At 36.1% G+C, this 26355-nt stretch overlaps 3 protein-coding genes across 6 annotated transcripts; 1 reads left to right on the forward strand and 2 right to left on the reverse strand.

Annotated features, from left to right (window-relative positions):
- Positions 1 to 7685: 7685 nt before the first annotated feature.
- Positions 7686 to 10049, reverse strand: LOC105222536 (zinc finger protein 706). 4 transcript variants are annotated; one of them, XM_011199894.4, is made up of 3 exons: positions 9840 to 10049; positions 8564 to 8745; positions 7686 to 8502 (listed from the first exon to the last, which is right to left on the reverse strand). In XM_011199894.4, the coding sequence occupies exons 2-3, from the start codon at positions 8705 to 8707 to the stop codon at positions 8413 to 8415; spliced, it is 234 nt and encodes a 77-aa protein (XP_011198196.1). In that variant the 5' UTR covers positions 8708 to 8745; positions 9840 to 10049; the 3' UTR covers positions 7686 to 8412. The 4 variants fall into 4 exon arrangements, with proteins under 4 accessions (XP_011198196.1, XP_011198199.1, XP_011198197.1 ...); XM_011199897.4 differs by lacking the exon at positions 9840 to 10049 and adding an exon at positions 9471 to 9749; XM_011199895.4 differs by lacking the exon at positions 9840 to 10049 and adding an exon at positions 8819 to 8959.
- A 1503-nt stretch (positions 10050 to 11552) lies between these two features.
- On the forward strand, positions 11553 to 21306 carry LOC105222539 (uncharacterized). Its single transcript, XM_019989072.3, has 7 exons — positions 11553 to 11695; positions 11776 to 11873; positions 12452 to 12522; positions 13466 to 16210; positions 16278 to 16322; positions 16389 to 16586; positions 17359 to 21306. The coding sequence occupies exons 1-7, from the start codon at positions 11649 to 11651 to the stop codon at positions 17605 to 17607; spliced, it is 3453 nt and encodes a 1150-aa protein (XP_019844631.2). The 5' UTR covers positions 11553 to 11648; the 3' UTR covers positions 17608 to 21306.
- Positions 21307 to 23446: 2140 nt separating this feature from the next.
- Positions 23447 to 26014, reverse strand: LOC105222540 (nucleobindin-2). Its single transcript, XM_011199900.4, has 4 exons — positions 25636 to 26014; positions 25062 to 25560; positions 24668 to 25005; positions 23447 to 24597 (listed from the first exon to the last, which is right to left on the reverse strand). Exons 1-4 carry the CDS (start codon positions 25879 to 25881, stop codon positions 23995 to 23997), a joined length of 1686 nt encoding a protein of 561 aa, XP_011198202.2. The 5' UTR covers positions 25882 to 26014; the 3' UTR covers positions 23447 to 23994.
- Between the last annotated feature and the right edge of the window lie 341 nt (positions 26015 to 26355).

Genomic DNA, 26355 nt, shown 5'->3' on the forward strand with positions numbered 1-26355 from the left:
CATACAAACGTTTTCCGTATTATGTGCAAACGAAACAGTACATACATCTGTACATCTATGTAAGTAAAAATGATTGTTTGTTTGTTAGTAACGCTAAAAACGCTCGAGAACGGCGGAACCAATTCTTCATGAAATCAGAAGTTGTTCGCTGTGGATCTGGAAAGGGTTAGATATGTATAAAAAAATCATTTACCTTTTCATAAGGAAAACGTCGAAAAATTGGAAATTTTCCAAAAAGTAACTTTTCATACAGTTCTGTTTTGTTTTGTTTTTCAATATTTTGATTTGTAAATTATTTGAATCGTTCAATTTCGGTCGCTTACTTTTTTATTCCGGCTATTTAAAAGAAAAATTATTGAAAATTATTCAGGTGAAAAACTTTATGTGTGTTTCAAACGAAGTGATCAATTACAGATTGAAATTTGTTACGAAGCAAGGAAGACATCGCGCTAAATATCGGTCGGCGTTCTTTTTGCCATCAAACGTATGGCAGCCCAAGACAAACGAACTACATGAGACTCCAGGATGCGAAGACATATGTGTAGAATTATGGATCGCTGTCAATCAGCAAGCGATCATCACGATAATAATGTACTGTATATACAAGTATGGTGCAGTCAGATGCTGGATGTACTCTGTTGAGTTGCAAAAAAGAGGTTTGCCCCACGCACGACACACTTTTTTCTTTGAATGGTGCGGATGTGGATGGTAGTTACACCAGATCAAATTGATGAAATCATTTCTGCGGAAATTCCTCATGCAGAGAAAGATCCATTATTCTACGAAGCGATGAAAACCAACATGGTGCATGGACCTTGCGGACACCACAATCCCACTTGCAATAAATGCACGAAACACTATCCACGTGCTTTTCTTACGGAAACGCAAACTGGAAATGATGGATATCCACTCCATCGTCGTAGCTCATCAGACGGCAATGGCAGGACATTTACCATTCAACTTAGAGTAGTGAATATCGAAGTCGACAACATATGGATCGTACCATATTGGCTACTATTGTCTAATTCACATTCAAAACTCATGCCAATGATGGATAATGTAGTTTGGTGAAATCGACTTTTCCGACTGTTGTGCATTTCGCAGTTCATTTGGAGAATGGCTAAAGAGTGTTTTTCAACCCAGAGAATACAGTACAGCCAGCGGAAACACTTTCAACAACATTAACATTGACATTGACGAGTTTTTTCTCAAATTGCGTCAGTGATTCGTTTGTGAGAACATTGCTCAATTTGTCACTGCCTTGATATTATGCATGGAATGCATCGCCAAAGAAATAGGTACGCAGAAAGCAAGGCCAACCAATAGATTGTCATCCAGGTGTGTTCTCAATTAATTCCTTAGGACGAATTTACATAATCCACCCGAAAAACGACGATTGCTACTACCTTCGGTTGCTATTGATAAATGTACGTGGTTCAATTTCATTTGAGTCAATGCGCACTGTGAATGGTAGAGTGTTTGAGAAGCATGCAAGCAATTACAATTGCTGGAACATGATAATAAATGTAATCAAACGATGGACGATTCGATAGCTACTTCGCATGCTACTGAAGTTCGCACACTTTTCGCGATGGTCATTTCGACATATCAGCCTTCAAATTCGCGTCACTTACGGGATACGAAAAAAATTACATTGCCGATGAGATTTTACATCGTATTCGCTACGGATTGGAAATGGGCAAATTCCGATCGTCTTGACAATGATCGTGAATTATCCAGTGGAATTTCAAAATTCTTTGGAGAGGCTTGGTATGCCGCAGCATCATTTGCGTCTCAAAGTTGAACCTGTCATTATTATGTTTCGCAATCTTCATGCGCCGAAACTGTGCAATGGAACCCGACTGATTGTGACGCAGCTATCGACTACAGGGGGGCAGAATGCTTGATTCTACGAATTCTTTTGAGTTCCAACGATTTGCCATTTCAGTTCAAACCTATTCAGTTTCCAGGTAAATTGCATTTGAAATGACAATCAACAGGACAGAAGGATAGTAGCTAGAAGAGTGTGGGATAAATCTGGAAATGCGTTTTTCACACGGCCAGATATGTATGCGTGGCGTGTTCACGATTTCGAAACCCATCTTCTCTGAACATTTACGCACCAGAAAAGAAACCAAAAAAATTTTGTTCATCAAGCTGCGCTACGTTAAAAAAAAAAATTAGAAAAATCGCAAATAAATGATTTTCAACACAATATATGTAAATTCAACTTTCTTTTCATTTCAAAACATTAAAATTTCACGCAGGAAAACGGCTGCGGGGTCAGCTAGTTTACTTTAAAATTTCTAATATACCAATATAAAAGGAATGATATCAAAGGTGGAAATAACCACTTCAATGTGCTTTTTTTCAAAAACAATACTTGGAATTTGATATGCGTTAAAAATGTAATTGTAAACGATACACAATTATCCGATATTTGTATTTGCAACTTATACAGAACAGCGACAAAATGTATTTCTGTACGACTGTGTTACCGTCTGTCAAGTAAGAGCGTGGTCGTGTTAATTTATAAAAAAAAATATTTTATGAAACTTTCATATTTATATTTACAATGTACACATTACAAACAATGATGCAGTTTAGTCAATAATGCGCCCAGTCACCAACGGCGTCGATAATTGCCTGGATCTCCGAGGCAAGCTTTCTACTAATTTGACGGCGTATTCTAGTGGCAAGGATCTCCAGATCCGACGAATTTCGTAAGACAACTGCTTCAAAGTCTTCCACGAATCTTCTGTTTAATATATGGCTCGGTGAGGACAGAACGTTGTCATATAAAACATTGATCAGTAAAAATGACATTTTCAAAATCTCTATCAATATTCTCATACGCCAAAGCGAGTCGCTTTGTCACAAACTTTTTAGTCAACAGAGGCTTCTTCATTGGGTTGCGCCATTTCAGATCATGAGTATGAAGAGGGGTTCGGATAGTTTCGTAGGATATATCTAAACCTTTTGCCTTTAATTTTGCTTGTCCTTGTCGCAGTGTTAAAGTAGAATTCCGCGAAAACTGATGCACTATTCATCTTTTTTTAACCTTTCCTATCGAACCACGTTCTGGTAAATCATCGACATTTTTAGCCACTATATATCGCTGTATCGACTTCTGTACAAATGCCTTCGACTTTCTCATATATTGTATTTAGCAGCCGCTGATTGCGATATTTTGGAACCTTTCGGGTGGATGTAAAAGAACACAGGTTCGTAGCCCGACGCGTACTTAGCACTCATGGCGTTTAACGCGATTCTCTTTCAAAAGATCAACGACAACTGAACCTTTGTTGACCATGCATCAAGGACAAAGCTTCCCTCTGTCGGCTCGCGAAGGAATAAGAGCGAAATCTTTCATTAACTGTCGGTAAAGTCGGCCACGCTCTTACTTGACAGACTGTAAGTGTGGACGCGTAAAGTAGAAATAACATCGACCAATGAAAACGCACCACCACTCACACCACCATGGCTCAAGCAGCTCACGACTTCCGGTCCTTGACCAAGCATCCTCTGAAGGCGAGTTTCAGTTAGAAGGCGAAACATCACCACGTAAAAAATACTACCAATGAAATAGCATAAAACAGCCTTGGATGAGACACCCCCTTTTGATGACGACCAGGGCAAACTAAATAATGACTACGATTTAAGGGCATGCACCTAGAATGTCCGGTCCCTCAATGAGGAAGGTGCCGCTGCCCAGCTGATTGATGTCATCGTTAGAGTGAAGGCAGAAATGCTATGGACGGCATAAGGACTGAGGCTAGTAGGTCCTTGTAGCATTTACTACAGTGGCTATATAAAGGAGCGCAAATTTGGAGTTGGATTCGTGGTGGGAGAGAGACTTCGTCGCCAAGCACTACCATTCACCCACTTGGATGAACATCTAACCACAATCCGCATCAAAGCGAAGTTCTTCAACATATCGCTGATTTGCGCCTACGCCCCGATGGAAGAGAGGGATGATGTGACCAAAGATGTTGGACCCCGCCACGATGTCAAAATCGTACTTGGCGACTTTAACGCCAGGCAGGGCACGAAAGGTATCTTTGGCACAACAGTCAGTAAATTCAACCTCCACGAGGAAACATTATCAAATGGGTTGAGGCTGATCGATTTCGCCGGGACCCGAAATATGGTTATCTAGATCCCAGCATAGAAAAATTCATTAAGCTACCTAGCTGTCTCCGGATGAAAAAGCCACCAACCAGATCGATAAAGTTGTCATAGACGGAAGACACGTCTTCAATGTTTTAGACGTGCATATGCTCCAAGGTTCTAATCCGATACCCGCCTCTGTGCAGCAAAAAACGCCCATCAACAAGCACTAGGAATGTTCAGCTTCGAGAAGCTGCAATCTCAACAGACAGCTGAACGAATTTCTACTTAGCTTGCACTCCTGCCTCTGAGAACACTGTGGGACGGCCTTTTCAGCTCCTTACGCACGGCTGCAAACGAAGCCACTGATTTTCGGAAGCCTGATGAATGGCAGTGAAAGCATAACACCAGGAGAAAGCGAACCCGATTCTCCAATCGATGACGATGGAGCAAACGTAAGGTTCTATCGAGCGTATTGTGCGAAAGATTAAAGCCCACTGTTAACAAACTGATTGGATCTTATCAGTGTGGCTTTTGACCTGGAAAATCAGCAACCGACTCGATATTCACCATGCGCCCAATCTTGGGAAAAGACCCATGAAAAGAGAATCGACACACAAGCGCCGCTAGTTCTGCTTTCTCCAGACTAGGGTCTGGCAAGGAACGAAGGCAAGACGAATAACTCCTGTCATCAGACAAACAGTCGTCGCACTCGCGACTAGGCTCCCACGTGTCTGTTGACAACGTCCGGTGTGTTTAACGTGGGTACCTGCTGACGACAGCCCTACCCCCATGGCGCTCAAAAGCAAAGCGTTGATCAGCGCCTTCAGAATGCTAAGCATTTTCAGTACCAATTGGCAGTGTGGAATGGACACACTAACCACCTTGGTAGGGTTCGAGACCCATCTAAAACCTCTGCCGTGCTTTGGCTCCGGCACCAGGTTGCAATGCAACTCCACATTCAACTGACGAAGTCAGTCCTTCCCGCATTTGGGTTTTGTCTCTGTTGACAGTCATACCTTCGAAGTTTTAAATAATTTCGTCTATCTTGGAATCAGCATTAACAGCAACAACAATGTCAGCCTCGAAATCCAACGCAGAATAACTCTTTCCAACAGGTGCTACTTTAGACTGAGTAGGCAATTAAGGACTAAAGTCCTCTGTCGATGATTTCCTGTTCTGCTATAACAACATCTGATGAGTCGACGTTACGAGGGAAGATGTGAAAAAGGAAGACCTCCACTCCGTTGGAAAGATCAGTTGGAGAAGGACCTGGCTTCGCTTGGAATTTCCAATTGACGCCACGTTGCGAAAAGAAGAAACGAGTGGCGCGCTATTGTTAACTCGGCTATAATCGCGTAAGCGGTGTCTACGTCAGTAAAGAAGAAGAAGAACCTAAAAACCAGGAAAGACAGTACATGGCGATATCACCAGATTTATCCGAAGAGGGACTGTCAAACTTCAGAAATGTTTTTTTGCCATTAGAAATTTCAGAAATTTATTAAGATAACCCACATATTGAGCGATATAAGGGGTCAATATCTTCCGATTTCAATATGGAATACTATAAATGCACTATTTATTCGCTCATTTTCATCGCGTAGCATAAAAACGTCGGTTTAACTTATTGTACCAAATTTGGTTAAAATTGGTCTAGTACTTCTTGAGATATAGTATTCCACCTAAAGGTGGGCAGTGCAACTCTCATATGTATGTTATTTAGAGAGTGGCCCAGATTATCATACAATTTTAATCATTTTCACACTGTCGAGTGAGCGTGATATAATAGGAAATGTTTTAATATTATAATACTCTTAGTTTTGTTCCCCTAACGGTTGTATATATAGCCCAAACTAATCGAATTAGATATAGTTATATTGGATAGTCGAAAAAGTCTTTTCATATATACCATATAGTGTTTATAGCGTTAAATTCGTGGAAGTTGAAAAAGCTACAGTTGTTCAAAAATGAGCGAAAATAATGAAGAATTTCGCGAAAGACTAAAATGGTACAAATTTGTTTATTTATTTACTTGCATAAATATAAAAAAAAAAACAAGAAAAAACGTTAACTTAGGCTGCACCGAAGCTTGTATACCCTTCACATGTGCATTTATTTTAGTATTGTGTTCAGTTTATATGGAAGCTATATGCTATAGTAATCCGATCTGAACAATTTTTTCGGAGATAATATTATTACCTTAAGCAGTAATCCATGTCAACTTTCGTAAAGATACCACGTCAAATGCGAAAGTTTTCCATACAAGCCCTTGATTCCGATCGTTCGGTTTGTATGGCAGCTATATGCTATAGTTAGTTCTAAACAATTTCTTCGGAGATTGCATTGTTGCCCTAGAAAATAGCCTGTGCCAACTTTTGTGAAGATACATTGTCAAATGTGAAAGTTTTCTATACAAGAAGTTGATTCCGATCGTTCAGTTTTATGGCAGCTATATGTTATAGTGGTCCGATATCGGCAGTTCCGACAAATGAGCAGCTTCTTGAAAAGAAAATGACGCAAAATTTAAAAAAAATTTCAAAACGATTTCTTAAAAACTGAGGGACTAGCTCGTGGGTATAAGTTAAAAGTTTTTTTTAGAAATACGAAGACTTTTTCGACTACCCAATATATAATGAAATGATCAGAACGAGTTGAAATCCGAGTGACTGTCTGTCCGTTCGTTCCTCCGTGCAAGCTGTAATTTGAGTAAAAAATTAGATATCCTAATGAAATTTGGTGTATACATATGTTTTTTGGCAAGAAAGTAAGGACGAGTTCGTAGATGGGCGTAACTAAAGCATAAATTAAGATATAGAACTATATAAACGCAGAGGATCGTAGTAGCAAGGGGCCTGAAAACTGGCCCCGACCTCTAATAGATTTAATGTACATATCTCTCAAACCGTTCAAAACAATATATGGTAGATAGAAATCGAGTCAGTATTACCTCCAACTACTATATAGTACTTATAATTATTTTCGTTATTCTAACAAGTATTTTGCAGAATATGTCGGTCAATGGGTATTATTTATAAGTACATATGTACATATATAAAATTGCTTCAAATTAAGTTACCGAGTGTAAAAATTAACGCAATCAGTCCGTTTCTTTCTCACCAATATGGTGTACATATAATGATTTCCTCCATTCCATCTATATTTAAACCGTTCAGGTTGGACAAAAATGTGTTATATTTTAATGAAACTAAAACGACAAGTTTTATTAAAAATTACGTGGTTTAGCGCGGAATTAGAATGGAATATATATATATATATCCCGAATGTAATAAATTCCGATTTCTGGTTGACGTTTTCCACATCAAGTCAATATTTACATATTTATCTTCGGTTGAGTTGATATCACATACACATATCACATTTGTAGAGGTTTTTAATATAATTTTAGCTGACGCTAACCAAAATATGGCATGAGTCTAAGTTTATGGCCTTCAATATAAGTCAAGAAGTAATTTATTCACTGTTTTTTTAAGTATTCTCTTTAAGTTTTGTATTATATGACACTGCCATAGCATTTAACACAACGGAAAATTTTTAAAATGAGCATTTCGACAAAATTTCTTTTAAATAATATTTATTGAATTTCCTCATAAATCAATTACAACATAATTTTTCTACGTTAAAATACAAAGGCAAATTTACACAGGAGAAAAATATGAGCCAATGCGGGGAGTAATTGCTTATATTATATCAATATGCAATTTATATAGTACAAAATTGTGTATGTATATATGCATGCTTGAGTGATACAATACTAAATATATTTTTTGCCTTTTGCTATTATTAATCTTAGATGTATATATCTACGAATATAATCTTGCAATTTTAAAAAATCGTAATTCTGTGTAATATGTTTGTATTTATATATATATGAAAAAAATACAATCAAACAGCTTTATCAATGTTAAGAACTATTAATTTGAGTTAACCACATTTGAAGTTAACTGAATCGAAGCAGTACGGCAGTAGTAAATAACTTCATATTGGTTGGTATGCAGACCGCTACAAAATTTACACATCATAATTGATACGTCTGGGTTACATTTTTATTAATTATTTAACATAAAAAAGAAAATATAGTTTGAGTGTTTTTTACAACTCTACAAAACAAATACAAAAAAATTAGCTATGTTATCGCAAAAGCAGACCTTTTAGTTGCTTTAGCAATAATGCACATGTTCGTCAATTATGGGTAGCTGCTGGCTTTGTTTCTACAATATTTATTCAAAAGTATCAATATCGATTATATTAACTGCAGCCAGAATGATTAAAACATAGCAAATTTTACACATCTTTTAATTCAGGTGGCATTTCATTTTTGGGATGCTTATTCTCAAAATGTTGTTTGTACGTTTTTGGATCGGGCATTTGAGACTGTAATTATATATGATGAATAAGTATTTATGCATGTATAATCAAAAATTATTTACTGTACCTTGCAAACAGCGCACACATGAACGAGCGCCTTTTGTGCTGCCTTCTTCTGATCGTTGGCACTATGGCCTTGTTGTTTTTTCATTTTTGCTTGCTTTTCTTGAGCCTTAGCTTGAGACTGCAGCTTTTGATGTCCTCGAGCCATATTGTTTATAATTTATTTTGAATCTAGGCAATCACCAACTGCAAAAAATTATATTTAATGCATTATATTATCGAGTTATATTTTTACAGTATATGACATATACATATGTACGTTTTCATGAAGTGATTATTTCCGATATAATTTGTGTGTGTTTTAATTATACGAAGTACAACTATTTCACAAGAAAATTTACACAATATATTTTCAGTGTTCACTGTTTACAATTTTTGGCGGACCACCTTTGCTTTGCAATTGCTTTGGAAAAACGGAAGCGGTATTTTTCCAGGCCCAAAGTTAAATTTTATTCAACTTAAATTTCGGTATGTTGTAAATGCCGTTAAAGAAAATAGGATGAAAATAAATTGTGAGGCAACAGGTTTTGTAAACTTTCTCTGTTTCATATGTAACTGCGCTTTGATGTAATCAAAGCATACAGATGCACATATTTGCAACTCAGTAATTTTAACGTGGCATCACAGCGAAGATGATACGTAAAAAACCCCCTTGTAACATCATCTCATAAACAAAGACTGTCGTCAATCACAAAGTGAGCAATTTTTGCATTGCAAAAACTAGAATATAAAGCTTTTAACTCGTTATTTCGAAGCACACAATTAACATAACATACATGTGTATGTAAGTATGTATTTTTAATCAATATATCATTGCTCGTTTTTTTAAGCCATTCTAAATATTTGTTTTCTTTACTTTTAGCGAATATCATTTGGTATTATATGCCGATGGTAAATAGCGATTAATTTACCTGAACCTTTTATACATATATGTAAGAAAACACGCGCAACAGCCACGTTCTTGATAGCAGCGGTAGTCACATTTTTTTTCCAATTTTCCGACGACAAAAGCATTTACACTTTTAATGTACATCTATTCACACATATTTTTACTCAATGGAGAAAATTATTGTGGCAATTTTCTAACACCACCACAACTTTGTGCTTTACATTTTACTTTCGTTATAGTTCAAACATTTAAACCTAATTTAAACGTGTAGTTCCCAAAAAGGACCACTACTTCTCGAACAATTTACTTAATGCAATCAAGGCAGCGACGCTAACTTGCGCACAGCTGCTTATACACGCTGTAACCCACTTCCATTATGATGGCAACTTACTTAATTTCTACAACGTGGTCGATCCTTTAAGGAAATTATTATTTTTATAAAAACCAAGTACTGAAAACACCGAGTAATCAATAAATTCACAAATGCTATGATTTTTTATTATTATATCCGAAATTAGCGGCTTTTAAATTTTTGTAATCAACTTGTCCCGTAATACTTTTGAGTTCAGCTACTTTCAATTAATAAAAGGTGAATATGTGGATTTTGGAACTATTCGCGTTGTCAAAAGGTGTCTAAAAAACAAAGACAAGGACCAGTAGAAACGCTATAGTGTACAAAAAATGAAATAGTAAATAAATACAGCCTTATCAATTATGTACATGTTCGACTTCTAACAAGAGTGAAAGAGATGGCACTATTATTTGCTTGTGGAATGTAAACGAAGTACATATATAAGGGGTGTTCATGCGCTACAAATAATTCAGATACAAATATTGCCTGTGTAAGAAAAAACTAAAACTTAAATTACCAAAATTATTCCGTACAAAAATTAAAAACGAATTATTGTTGGACTTAAGGGGAGTAGAGTTCGTTTTTTATTAATGCATTACATCTCACGAATGTTGTCCCACAATTCTAAGTCGATTGAAGCAAAAAATAGAAGTTATTTAATACCTGTCTTATGCACGTTTTATTTCGGATTTAAATACTTTTAATCGTTTTTCCCACAACTCACCTAAATAGATTTTCTGGCACAAAACGCGTCAAAACTTTAAAAGAGTTCCCGAAAAGGGAAACATTTCGAAATTTTCCACCTCCTTATCAGGGTAAAGCGATTGTCCAATTTTAAAATTTTAATTTTTTGATTTCAAATGATCCAGTCGAGTTTTGAGGGGACCAAAACTTAACTTTTTCTGCAGTAATTGCTGCCATTTCTCCATAAAAAAGTAACATTATATCATTCAAATAACATACTAAAATCTACCAATATATCATAGATTTTTACTTTTTCATCAAAACCAATCATAAAACATGGATTAACTGTACTTCCGCCTTAAACAAAGTACGAGTATTGTCTGTTATTTTAAAAATTTAACAGTTAATTTCACCTTTTAGGCATTTACATTTTTTTTTATATTAGATTCCATCAAACACAAAAAATAACGTGTTGTTAACAGTTTGTCTTAATACTCCAAATTCTGACCTTATATAAAAAAATGTTGTCAAATTGTTAGTTTTACGTTTGTATAACACTTGTACATTTATTAATAATGCTTTTCAATAAATAATTATTTGCAAGTAATTTTAATAATCGATAATAGGGAGTACGGCAATCGATAAATTTCTAGGCAACAGATTAATAGTTTAAGCTCACCACTAGTCAGTTCTTTGTCATCGCCCAACGAGCAGCTGGATAAAACTTTTGGGGAGAGCTGCATATTTTCAGTTGATGAAAGAAAAAGGTGAATAATTAGTTTGAAATCAAATAATTACTTCTAGAAATAGACAGAAGTGCCATTGGAATTGGAAATTGCATAATATTTGCATAAATTGTGTAAAAATTCTGTAAACAAACGTTTTGAAAATGAATGAGTAACCAAATTTTTTCTCACCTATTTGAGAAAGGGAATAATAACCATAGTATTTTTTCGTCGTAGCTTTCTTTTTTTCTTTTAAGATTGTGCGATTTCGTTTGGTTTTATAAAATATACGTAAGGAAGTAAATAAACCGAAACAATATACAAGGCAGTAGCAAAAACCCTCTACTGAAAATTGTAACGGGTGGATGTGACGTTAAAGTGACGACACATAAAATAAATATTAAACAAACATAAGCAGTTCAATTTAAATATTGGAGCGATGGATATTTTGGACATCGATGAAGCGCTAAAAGATGATTCTTTTATGTACGTATACGACAAAACTAGCTCTTAGGCAATTAACTTCATATTTGTTTTGTTTTCTCTTTATTGATTGGCGTACACAGTTGTTTGGAAGATAAAACACACGATGACGTTTCGAATATTTTGCAGCAATGGAAAAGCAACAATTGTCTTCTACCAGCACAGTATCAACAAGAGCAAGGTAAGAAACTGGTAAAGCTTCATTTAAATAACAACGGCCCATTGCTTCTGTGTGGTATTTGTGTATATGCAATAATGCGTAATGATAATATTGTTTGCAGATACAGATGTTTTCAGATTATGCGTGCAAAACAAATACACCGTCACTGCAATAATTATTACCAACAATTTTAAAATTGAAAGCAATGACGCATTCGTAGTTTCTTCAAATATAATATATTATAATTGTCTTTTGCTGTATAATTTTTCTATTTGGCCTTGAAGCCCACTGTGTTTTACAGTTCACTCAATTACATATTGCTATAAAATATTTTTTTTTTTTATTTCTTGCATTCAAACCGGCGATCCATTAATGCATATACACGAACACCTACATAAGCTTGCAAACACGATATTGGTCAAAATAGTGTACCGTTGTGGTTCCCTTTTGCAGAAGTTGTACTACCCCTTATATGGTGGGCCTTAATAATTTTGTTTTGTTTTTTTTTCTGCATACGCTCGTGCTGGTGGTATTAAATATTTCCGACATACGCTAATGGCATGGATAAATGTACGTAATTCTTGGTGATAATTTATTAGCCTACAAACTAAATTCAAGAACGTTTACTCGACCTCGCAGGAAGTCAACGCAAAATCTAGAGCAACATTTCGTAAGTATTTCTTAGGTATATTATGGAATTGAACTCTGAATTATGAAGATTAAGTTTGCTACGTAGTTTGTGACATTCGGAAGAAAATGTCGAGACCCTGGAATATCGTGCTGAGTCGATTTAGCCATGTCTGCCTCTCTGTCCGTCTGTCTGTGTATTTGCGGGCTAGATCATCGTGATGTCGAAATAAATTTTTGCACACGTCGTTTTCTCCCCAGGAAGCTTTGTTGGGAGCATCCATATCGGACCACTATAGCTGATCAGACATATTAAATATATGTCCCGCATGACTCTTACCACCTCTTTGCATGCCCAGCGGCGTCAGATGTGTAGGGTTACATCTGGCGGCCCTCTCTTTGTGGTCCGACCCCGTCGAAACAGCTCGATTCCAGGGCCTACCGTTAGATGACTTCAATGAAAACTTAAGACTCTAACACAGACTAGATAACCGTTACAAAAACAACAATCACTTTAGCATAATAATAAAAATATAAATGACCAAAATGACGAGATATCATTACGAAATTTGGCATGTATTATTTTCCAAAGAAATCGGAAGAAATCGTTCAGATCGGATCATCATAGCCACAGCACTTTCCTGAAGTAATTTCGAGGAATGGTGCCGAGTTTACAATCCTTGTCAGGATAAAAACGGACTCTGACTGCCGTGGGAACGGTTTGGATTATTGTGTAAGGCAATGGTACAATATCTGAAGATATTGCTCGGATCGGACCATTATAGCAAATAGCTGCCCTACAAACTGACCGATCTAAATTTGTACGCTCCAAATAGCATACATCAATTTTATTCAATAACAATAATTTGTGTCGATATCCACAAATTTTAAGCACTAAAATCGTTATGCCTAACATTTTAATTACTTTTACATATAATCTTATTAGTTAACGTAATTGTAACTTCTTTTTTTATATCGTTTTTAAGTCTCACAGTTCCGGAAACAATGGCGTACAGACGGTGCTTCCCACACACCATGAACAGCTGCAACACAAGTTCACAATCGCAACTCCACAACCCGCATTTAATTTAGAAATAGGTGGTCTTGTTACAACAATGCATAAGTCGTTTCTGCAAGACACCTCACCGCCATCATCCATATGTTCCTCCATGGAGATGTCAATGGAACGCATGAATAACTCATTAATCACATCTGCCGACTTCACGAACATTAACTTCCTACAATCGACTCAAAGCCTTGATTTCAACGAACCGACACTTAATGGCAGCGAATTATTCAACTTGGCGAATAAGGCTACCAATGATGGTTATACTTTAAGTGACATGATACGCGACCGTAAAGCATTAGAATCGTTAACACTGTCGGGTGATGGAACACTAATAAAAGATTCACATATTTGCCAGATCGATGATATATCGCTCGCTTTTAGTAAAACTGCGTCAGGTTCCAGTACAATGGATAATTCCACTGAGAGCATGCAAGAGGACAATCAGCAGCAACAACAACGTAACGGTATAATAGCAGCACCAAATGCACACCCAGTGGGTGTGTTTGACAACAGTGCGCCGGAAAGCAAAAGCAACATTATGCATCGTACAATGTTGCTTAGCGATGAGGTGATCAGCGATACAACTTTCCAACTGGTTGAGAGTAGTCTATGTGAGAACAATATTAATGGTAATGATAATGCAGCACCAGCCATGCCAACAAAACCAGCTAATGAAACTTTCAAACGACCCTGGAACATGGATGAAACTGTTTGTATACCGAATAAAGCAAATGCAACATACGAATTCAAACAGTTAACACCAGATGCACGTTTAGCTGCGGAAACGCGTTGTGAGACACCGGAAAATATGGCGGAAGCTTTAACTTCACGCAAATTCTACGAATCAACACCACATGCTGCGGGTCTGAACGCAGGCGCACAACTAAATACACCAACAACGTCGAAATTGTATGCGGATGAGGTGAATCTCTCGCCCATAGTGGCTGCAACGGAGCAGTTGAATGCCACTGCCACACGTGTGCTGAGTGAAATTTTCGGTCAAGAGTGTGATGTAAAAAAAGTGAATACGAAAACATTTTCCGGCACGCTACCGCGACTTGAGAGTATCGAACAAATGCTAGATGATATTGAAAATCCGAATGAGACCTACGAGAAACCCGGTGCAAAAACACAAGTGCTACAGCATAGCGCAGCCGACATACAAATGCAGAATGTGTTGGAATTGGCGCATGCCGAAGAGGAGCTTTTAGCTAGCAATAACGATCAGGAATTCGAGGATATGCTGGAGGAGTTCAGCAAAGTGGAAGTCAATGCGGAGCATATGAAAATGAAGAAATCATTGGAGACAATAAAAAGACGTTTTCATCGCGACACCACAACTGTAACAAAAGCGCTAACTTCGCAACAGGCACATAAAACTGACGATACTACTGATAAGCCAACAGAAATGCATACGTACGACGCATACGAACAACGGCGCAATGCGGATGCAGCTGCTAGCGTCAACAGCGATAGTACAGCGCCTTCTGGCATATCGTCACCCTCACCCTCGTCCGCGTCAATATCCGTCTCTTCCGCAGCATCTTCGTTGGCGGCCAGTGGCGTTGGTAATGTCAGCGGCGCAGGCGAACGGTTGCTTAGTCGGCGCAGTCGTCTTTATGATAATATAAATCTCTCAACGATTTCCGCCGGTAGCAGCAACACGCAATCGCCATCACGCTCACTGGGTGCCTCGTTCACCGTGCATAAACGAGATGATAGTGCACAAGAGGATTGCGCGGCAGCTGACGCAGTAGCAAAACAAGAGACTGATTGTAAAAATGAGGTGCAAGAAAATAATTTTGGCAAGACTGAAGGCGCAATTGAAAATAGCAACACCATAGCGGTTGCGAATTATAACGGTGTGGGCACATATAAACTCTCCGAACGTCGGGAGCGTGATCGTGATCGCTTCAAAACAATCAAAATCGTAAAATCACGCAATGCCGGTGATGACTTAATAGCAGTGAATGTGCCTTGTATTGATGACGACGTTTCGCTTACTGCCGACGGTGGTACGACTGTCTTTAACAACAACAAATCGGAAATTGAAACTGAGCATAATCTTAAGTTGTGCACGGATAGCCAAAGCACCCTTACGCGTCCAACAAACGCTTCAAAAATAAATCCGAATTTCCTTACCTACAAAAAGCCGAAAGACAAACTAACAAATGTTGCTAATTTGCCGGAAATAGTTAGCGCGCCTTTAACGGCTGCAACAGCTAACGGCAGCAGTGAGGAGCTTGAAAATCCACCAGTACCGCCTAGCCGGCTACGTTCACGATCGCGTCCGCGATATATATCGGGTTTGCAAAAGATGACTGTCGTGAAAGCAACATCGGCTGGCGACTTGGATCGTGCTACAGCACTCGGTATACGACCACCTACTGCTAGCGTCAGTCATGCCGCGCTAAATACCATTCAGCACATCAATGCAACAACAGTTGTTGTTGAGCCCGCTAAATATAGTCGTAACGCACAACCTTTAAAAACCACAACAACAGCCGAGGTGAAAAGTCCCATGGGCACAAAATCGAAGTCCTTCCACAATTTATCAAGCAATTTTGGTTTTAATGGCGGTACTGGCTTACCCGGGCCACGCGCTAATAGTTTCGGTTTGAAGAAACCAACCGTCTATGAAGGCGCTGGTGCTCCCAATGATGTAAGCTTGATTGCCGTGACTTGTACTTTCGATTTAATCATACAAATATATATTTGCATACTTTCAGCGCATTGCAAATGGTCTGTCGTCGAACTCCTCACTTCCTCAGCAGGTAAATGTATAAATATTTATTTCCATATACAAGCTTATACCTAACTTGTAAATTCTACATAAACAGGCCGACGAGTCTGTCTTCAAAGTTCCCAAATTGGTGTCCGGCCTGCGTGCGCCTGGTGTCAAACGTGCCGGCTTAGTGCGTCCTTCCTCCGCTTACTACAGTCTCAACAGTCTTGCCGTTAAGGGTATGCCACCACTACCGCAACCGCCGTTAGTGAACGACATCGACTCGGATGGCGGTCGACATTCGCCCACCGATGTATGTAACTTAATTATAGTATTTATATATTTTTATACCCTGAAGGGGCATATTAAGTTTGTGACATTCGGATTCGTTTTGCCACGAAGTTGAGAACACCCAATAAGAAAATGTCGGAAACCCTATAAATTCACATATATACATATGGTACATATGTATATAAATGCTCGGCATGACGAGCTGAGTTGATTTAGCCATCTTCGTCTGTCTGCATGTTTGTCTGTATATACGCGAACTAGTCCCTTAGTTTTTGAGATATCGATCTGAAATTTTGAACACTTCCACTTCCACCATGAAGTTGCCTATTTAGCGGAATCACCGACATGGAACCGTAATTACATATAAGTGGCAAACAAACTGGCCGATAAAAATCAAGTCCTTGAATGGAAAATTTTCCTATTTGGCAAGATATCTTCACTATTTGGCGTGGACTATTGTTCATGCCAACACTATATTCTCTGAAGAAATTGTTCATATCGGCCAACTATAGCATACGTCTATCATTTAAAATGACCCGATCAGCAGAAATCCTTCTATAGAGACATTTTTTATTTGACAGACTACTTCACGAAATTTGGTACAGATATTATCCAAGGCAGCGTTACAATCGCCGATCAAGTTATATAGATCGAACTACTGTTACATATATCTGTCATACCAACTGACCCGATTCTTGTATGGAAAACTTTTTATTTTGAAGGATCTTTAGCTTAATTGCAGCCGAAGTTAACATTTTTTTGTTTAAATAATAATACATTTATTATTCTTACAGAGCATGTCTTCAGCTTCGTCACGCGGCAGCATACAAAATGGTGGCTTAATTGCTGGAAAACCGAACAGTACTAATAATACAGCAACAAAAGTAACTAGTAATACAACAAATACAAATACCTTGAATCTGACTAAGTTCACCACTGGCTCAAAGGGCATACCGAAGCCATCTGGTTTGCGCCCGCCAACAACAACAAACATGAAGCGTAGCGGTTTACCGAAACCAGTAACAGGCCTCACACGACGATAAACTTTACATTATTATATAGCTGTACACATTAAATCGACGTATTATATATATAAATGTACTAACTACTAAGCGACACATACATACCTACATATATTTAAAAGCGTGTAAATCAAACGAAAGTATGTAAAAACAGTTGGCAATGCTACCACGTAGTTGTTAGAAAAGAAATGTAAAACATAACTGCGGGCATTGCTGTATGCTCTCTAAGTTGCCCCAACGTATGTATGTATATTATTTTTATATAACTATTTTTTTTTATTATGACACCAAATCGATACTTGTACTTTATGTATTACGGAGAAGACAAAACAAAATAAGCGAAAACACAAATGTAATGAACAAAAATCATCATATTGTATACATAATTATAAATTTCTGAGATACGTCAAATTCGAATATTAGCAATGCATATAATTATTTATTTTCCTAAGAGAAATTAACTATTTCAATTATATGTAAATGCCGTTAATTAAGTTTAGAGCAAAGAAAAAAAAAACAAAGAAAAAACAACAACATATGTTTCACAAATCGCAAATAACTGCAATTTAACTACAGTGAGAGAAAGATAGAAAGGGAGAGTGTGTTATTTGTAAAAAAATGTCGCGTGTGCGCGGCATTTACAAGTTTCTACATACGTACATATGTATAAGAAGTTATATCAGGGGAAGGAATAAGCAAGAAGTATGCCTTATTTTTAAAACTGTTACACGAATGGCTGTTCGAGGCCGTCGTCAGCGTCATGCACTCGTCATGAGCTCAATGGTAAAAAGAGTTGTCTTCAGTTTATTACATTTTGTTATTGTAATTTAGGCTTGTAGTGTTATGTGCATACACACACGCATACGTATGTATGTAGTTTGTGCGCGGGAAGAGGGGGATCTAAAAAACACTAAAATGATAACAATAACTATTGCTCATGTTCGAAATGTACGAAGCAAAAAGAGTGTTATATTAAAAAAAATACGAATTTCATATTATAAAAACATAAAAAACTTGAAATAAAAACATAAGTCTTGAAGCCTGAGTTGCTAAAAGTAAAAAAAAGGTAAAATTGTGCTCATTATTTGTCTAAAAGAAATTTTGTGGAGATTTTGTTATATGCCACATTATAAATTTTTCTTTTTTCACGCATAACCATATACATTAATACATATACATACATACATTGCATTAAAAAAATTTAAAATTATTATTGTGCCAATTTGTACTGCTACAACAACAAACATTGCAAATCAGCAAAAACTGTATTATTTAGCATAACCATTTGATGGTAATATTTACAAAAAAAAAAGAAAAATTAAGAGAAATTGTTTACACTCACACGCTTTCTAGTGAACATACCATATACCACACGAGCACTCGATTATTAACGCTCAAAGCTTATTATTATTACTATATATCGTTGTTTTTGTTCTGTTAAATGCCAAGGTCATTTGCTTGCGCGCAAATTTATCAGTGACTGCATAACTACAACAAAAAAGGTTACGTCAATTCGATAAGTGGGCCCATCCGCTGTACACACGCAGTCCTACATAAACACACATACACAAACAGCATGCATTACATAGTGTTTATATAGTATATTAATGTTTATTATACATATATATATGTATATATATTCGCTAAGAATATATATACATTCATACTGTGCTTTACGCCGCGCTTTTTGAAAACATAATTTGCATTAATGCCGCACAGCATACACTATACACGCACGCACACCTTACATATATGTATATGTGGCGACGTGCGTGTTGTTATGGCGATTTTATGCGCAATGGCTCATTTTGAACGCTAGCTCTATAATGTTCTATTGCGCTACAGTATTTTTTTTTATTTCAAATATTATTTTGCGTCAAATTTAAAGCGTCACACTTTTGAGCTTAACGGAAATAAACGTTCATATCAAATGTCAAACAAAAAGTGACTAGTTGGAGTAGGCGAGTGGCGAATAATATGCGTTGGTTGTTATGACAATACATACTCACATACATATATATTCACGAACATGTGTGCGAAAAGTAACAGAATATTTCAATTTAAGAAATGCAAATGAGCCATAAGGAATAAACTGCAATTAAAATACTTGTAAAATTCATATTGTGTAATACATTAAAATATGTTGAAATTTAAATTTATGTTATGTTTTGCGTGTAATATTAAGTGTTTTCAACATTTTTTAAATTTCGAACATAAGAACGTTTAAATACCTTTAAACTTATTACATAAAGCTATTAGCTTAGTATTGCAATAAAATCGATTTTCTAAATTCGAATATAAAAAGAATAAATTTTTTGAACTCAAAATGTAAAAAAGTTATCTATTAAACACATTGAGGTTGCTTCAATATTTTGTAAATTTCAAATTTATGTTCGAAGTGCAGTTATTAAGTTAAAATTATAGCTTTTCGAAAATCTAATTAAAGAATCATTCAATATATTCATGGTTGCAAGTAATGCATTAAATAATAACTGGTTTAACGTTTGAAAAAAAAAAAAATAAAAATTTATTAAAAAATGAAAATCTCGCTTTTAATCTCAACAACAGGATTAAAAGGTGCCAATTTAATTTTTATTTCAAAATTTTTTTAATAAAAAACTTCGCAACCTGAATATATTTGATAAGGTACTAACTTTCTTTAGATTATACGAATTTAAAATATACACAAAATGTTTTACAAAACAAATTTAAGTTCTGCACACTTTTTTTTTTAAATTTCGAACAAAAGTTCGAAACGAGTACGAATGTGCAGAAGCGATCGACTTCAAAACTGGGTATAGTTGAATATGTTTGCTATACAATAGACTACGTTCTTTTTGATTGGTTGAAAATTGTCAATTTGGCATTAAAAACATCTATTTTTTACCTAAAAAACTTTTTTTTTTTTAATATTTTCTTAATTTTTGATATTTTTCAAAGATCGTAGTTCACTGTATAGGAAATATTTTTAAGTTTAAAAAACTTCTCAATTTTTTTTGTTCGAGCTACTCATTCGGCCGGAATCATGCCAGCAGTTGGGGCACTTTTTTTTGGCACCTCCGAAGAGAGCCCATAACACCGTTATTTTTTAACATTTTTGTAAAAAAAAAAATCTTAAAATATAGCTGAAAATATACCTTAATACGTTCAAAGAAGTTTGAAATATTCAATCGCGTACTTTCTCTTAAAAAATCGCTTAATTTTTCATGCGTCATACTGGTATAGTCCCTTAATGTTGTGAGTGGAAAACTTGATTTTCTGCTCAATAAAAAATTATGACAATTTAGAAAATTATCAGCAATTTTGTATTGAATTTCAAACTGAAATGAACTTGTATTTTAAAGGCACAATTAACTTTCGAATATAAAACAATACATTTCTGTTTGCATATTTGCAGAATTCAGATTTTCGGAAGTGATTTGTGTAACATATACATATACTTACATACATATGTATGTATATATTAATATTTTTAAATATTATCTGCAAATAAGCAAGTATTGTCTTAACAATCAGCATATTCATTTGTAAAACCGATTAGCAATTTAATTGCGACATACTGCATTAACAAACATATACATACATATTATAAAATAAGTTTAACTAATCGTCATTCATTTGAAAATATCCTTTATTAAGCATAAATATTAGAAGGAAAAGGCAAAAAATTGTTGATTTACCGTTAAAAAACCTAAAATCAGCAAGTTTAATTGTTTTTTTTTTTATCACTCTAATAGCGTATGGTTTTTTAAAAAATTATATATCAAGTTGAATTAAAATATCCAAATCGCTAATTCATTTGGACGAGATTATAAATTATATATATCCCATTTTAAAGCATTTAAATACATTTTAGTTTACCGTAGTGCTAATTATATTCTAATTTTTTGAACTTGTATACACAGAAAATTAGTTAGTTTTTACTAAAGAAAAATAAAAGCGTTACAAAAACTATATTCTTTATTTGCTATATGCGCAGGTGAAATTGTTTTCATATAAAAAGGAAAGTGAAGAAGGGTTCTTAGTTGATGAATTTTGTGGCTCGCCCAGTACTACGAGGGTTGTCTTTTGTATTTCGTATTAGAGAACAATAACAAGTATTAATCGTTGAAATTCATTTTATTGATTTTCAAAATATTCTCCAATTAGATCTATACATTTTTGCATTTGCGTTTGAAGCAATTGTTGAAGCTCTTTTATCACTCTGATTGAGGTATCTCCAAAACGTGCCTTCTGAACGCATCAACTCCTCTTCAGGTGTCGAAAAATGTTAACCTTTAGTTTATTTTTTAAGAAGTCAAGTCACGGCTATACTGCGGATGACTCAACAAAGCGATGCTTTGATGTGTGAGACCTCACATTGTCGTGATGAAGAGTGATTCGCCTTCGGCGTAAGATCCTCCTGATTTCTGAAGAGACAACTGGCAAAAAAATATATAGTTCTGCACTAATCAGAATTTACTGCTCTACGTATCCAGTTGTTCCAAATAAACAAGCTACCATTTGCTTGGAATTTTTGTTGGATTTGGCTCATCTTGGAACACCCATACAGTCGACTGCTGTTTACTTTTGGGCTCATGCACATATGTATATCCCCTTATCACCTATCACGATGTCATATACGTGTTTCGAAGCACCGCTATGATATTTTGTTTACTCTACACTAATCGACAAAAGCCTTTTTGGTTTTAGGTCATCACATATTGAATGTACGCTAGTCCCACTTATGCATCAACCTCACGATAAGTTGCATGACAAGCTTGCGATATCAGTTCGCTCACAGCATAAATCGTTTCTGGAACAACAACAACTAATTTTGGATAACTTTCACGATATTCGTCTTGAAGTGATCTACGACCTCGAATGGATTCACCATACCATTGATAAACACTGGTCTTTAATGGAGCTTCATCGCCAAAAATTGAATTAAGTCCATTGATGCACTGTTGCTGGGTTAATCCACCTCGAAAGTTGTAAAAAAATAGCACGAAACAATAGACCTAAGCTCGCGGTGCAATCCTCATGTAATAATCTACTGTAAACAACACAAATTACGCACGTATGTTAAAATGGTCTGCGCAGGTGTAACTTCAAAAATGTCAAACTTTAAAGTAAAGTTGTGAGTTACCACATTTCAACACTTCTTCATTTTTATTGGCGTAAACACTGCGGTTATAGTCGAGTTTACAACAGCGCGCCAGTTCTTTCTTTTCGCTGCTTGGCGCCAATTGGAGATTCCAAGAGTATTCAGGTCCTTCTCCACTCGGTCCTTCCAACGGAGTCGAGGTCTTCCTCTCCTTCCTCCGGCGGGTACTGCGTCGAATAGTCTCAGAGGTGGAGTGTTTTCATTCATTCGGACGGCATGACCATTTGCTTTGCTGCCTTATTATCTGGGTTTCCTCCATAGTTAAGTATGCTCTAGGTATCCATGTTACTCCATGCTCTATTCTTGAAACGTTCTGTTAGTCGAGTCGATGCATCTTTTCGTAGAATTTTCGTACTCGCGCATTTCGGTCTTTCTCTTTTTTTGTCTGCAAATGCGTCTCGCTTCCCTCTTCAACTCTCGGTATACTATATATCCCATCCCGAGCGTGTTGTGGTCGATTGTAACGTTACGAGATAGAAATGAAATATAAACATTAAACATTAAAAACATATAACGAAGTTAACAAAGGACTTCATAAGAAATCTGTGTTCTAAAAATTAGTTTTATTTGGAGGAGAAATATGATTATGATTTTTATTTTTTGTCCAAAAATAATTATTATTTAAGATTTATTATAATGTTAATCAAAATAAATCATTATTAGGGAAGAAAATCGTTAAACTAAATATGTAATCATTAAAAACAAACAAACAAATTAAAATCGATATTTCAAGTAGAGAAATTATTTTTATTCGAAAATTATAATTTAATAGAAATTAAATCGTTACTAGAGTATAATAAAGTATTTACAGTTAGTATGCACGGTAGTATAATTGATTGATGCAATTTTCTTCAATGAAATACAGACTATACATATGGTACATATTTAACGTTTTTGCACAAAAACTAATATAAGTTTTCATTGTCAAATGTTTATTGCCCAAAATTCGTATATAATGAAAAGAACAACTGTGTATACAAAATGCCACATCGACTGCCGTATGTTCATACGTAAGCGTTATAAGTTAAATAGAAAAAAAAATGGAATTATATATATATATACATATGCATGTATGTTGAGAAACCACAAAGCGTAGACCCAATGCTGAAACAGACTATACAACGAGTGTTAATGAAGCAGCACGTTGTTCCAATTTATTACGTAAAAAAACGCTTTTGTTCACGTATGAATATGAGCTAGGTAAATAGCCACAGCTGTCTAATCTTAAGTTATAGCGGAAGCGACACGTTAAGACGTGTCTCTCAGTGGTTTGTCGGAATGTTTGGTTGCTGCTGTTGTGCCTGCGGTACGGGAGCTGCAGCTTGTGGTTGTTGTTGTTGAGTTTGTATTGGTTGCTGTGCTTGTTGTTGCACTTGTGGGGCGGCAACTTGTGATTGTTGTTGGGTTTTTGGTGGCTGCTGTGCTTGCGGTTGTTGTTGAGGCTGTACAGGTTGTTGTTGCTGCTGTTGTGGTACTTGTTGCTGTGGTCCCTGTTGGTATTGCTGTTGTGGTACTTGTTGGTATTGTTGTTGTGGTACCTGTTGGTATTGCTGCGGCTGTGGTACTTGCTGATATTGTTGTTGTTGTGGTATTTGTTGGTGTTGCTGTTGTTGACCATTAACCGTTTGGTAGGCTTGATTGGGATGCAATTGCACGGGCTGTCCCTGGAACTGTGGTTGTTGTTGTTGCTGCACGTATTGTTGCTGTTGTTGAGCATATTGTTGTTGCTGTTGCAAGTGTTGTTGTTGCGGTTGTTGGTAATGCATCTGTTGTCCAGCAGGTACATGTTGTTGACCACCCACTTGATAAGTGTCATGTGCGTCGTTGGTGTAATAACCTTGTGGCATATTCGGATGAGGTTTCAACTAATAAAAAAAAAATTTAAAATTATTAAACGTGATAATTTATTAGTCATAGATATTAGAGTTTATATACCAATCCTTGTGCCATCAAGCGTTGAACTTCTTGTTGGCGGCGTCTTTCGAATTCCAGGTACTCCTCGTGTGTGTATTGTGGCTTTTCGTCAACAGTTTCCCATTCCGGATCTTTGTTCCATTCGTCACGTTTAGTTTGTTCCAAAAACTCTTGGAAACTAATTAACCCGTCACGGTTGGTGTCAGTCTCCTCAAATACGTGCTCACGCATACGCTCCATCTCTTCGGCACGCTCACGCATATCGTCTTCGGGCAAACCAGATTGGTACACTTTGTCAAGTTCCTTGATGAAAAGTGCCTTTACTTCAATCTCATCCCAGTAACCGTTGCCATCCACGTCTATAAAAGAAGCCACATTAAAATAAATTGTATGACAAAATATATTTATAGCTTGCCATGCATCATGAAGAATGTATGCGGATCAAAGTCTTTCTTGTCCATTTGATCTTGCTGTTCCCACACATCTTCTAATTGCGCTTTGTTTCCGGGGTGATGGACTTTTTCGTGTTTTTTATGTTTTTCTTCCTTTTCCTTTTCTTCTTGTTCAAATTTCTTGCGTTCTTCTTCTGGTAGTTCTTTTAATTTGCTTTCTTTCTCGAATTCTTTCTGCATTTCATATTCTTTAAATTCAGCACGACGTTTTCTATCAGCTTCTGCTAAGTCCTCGGAAGTTTTTTTAATTAACTTTTTCAAATCCTCAATTTCAAAGGTATGTTCGTTCTGGTGATCTAAATGTTGGGGAATTTTAAGATGCTCACGATCTATTTCATTTTCCAATTCATATTCCTGATTCACTAATTGACGCAAACGTTCGACTTCACGCCGCTTGATTTCGTCTAATTTGGAGCGAACATGATGATTCACATATTCCAATTCTTGTGCAATTTTGCCATCCTACATTAATGTAAATTAATATATTCATCACTTATCGAATACATTTGTATGTACTTGAACTTGCAAAATACTTACACGTATGTCAGCTTCAGGTGCTTTGTCTAACTTTTTACGGAATTCAGGGTCACTTTCAAGTGCTTCCACAACCTCTTTTAAATACCTTTCATACTCCAATGCTGTTTCCACATCCGGAGTAGACGGAGTTACGGGCGCTTCTTCCTTTTCCTCCTTTTTATTTTTAGTCACTGGCAGTGCATCAGAAAACTGAACCAACACTATTGCAGTGGATAATATTAAAAATAAATTAGCTTTCAGTCTCATTTCGCAATTTTATTTTAAAAGTCGTGCGTATTAAATTGATTGTTATTGCCGAAAAAAAACTTGTGAAAAATGAATATTCTGGGAAATGCCAGAAACTGCAATCCAAAACCTGACGTGTCAAAAGGGGGTTTGTATGCTTCTTCCTCCTGTTCCAATCACAATAGTAATGTAAACAAAAAATACGAACAGTTTGATATCGATTCAACAACGATAGTAAAATCGATAACACATCTAAGTTGAATTGTTTAGAATCCAAATTATTTTATTTTTCAACTGATATTAATAAAGTCTTGTGCGCGCTCATGGAAAATAGTAAATAAAATCGGTTCCATAAATGTATGCTATGTTTTTAACCAACTATTACAATTTCTTATTTTTTTTTACATTAATTTTAGGAATGCTGACAATCCATTAAGAAATAATGGCCTGAATAAGATGTACATATATGTATATTAACTGCTACGAAGTTTGCAA

Source organism: Bactrocera dorsalis, chromosome 5 (assembly GCF_023373825.1).
Source record: "Bactrocera dorsalis isolate Fly_Bdor chromosome 5, ASM2337382v1, whole genome shotgun sequence".
NCBI lineage: Eukaryota > Metazoa > Arthropoda > Insecta > Diptera > Tephritidae > Bactrocera > Bactrocera dorsalis.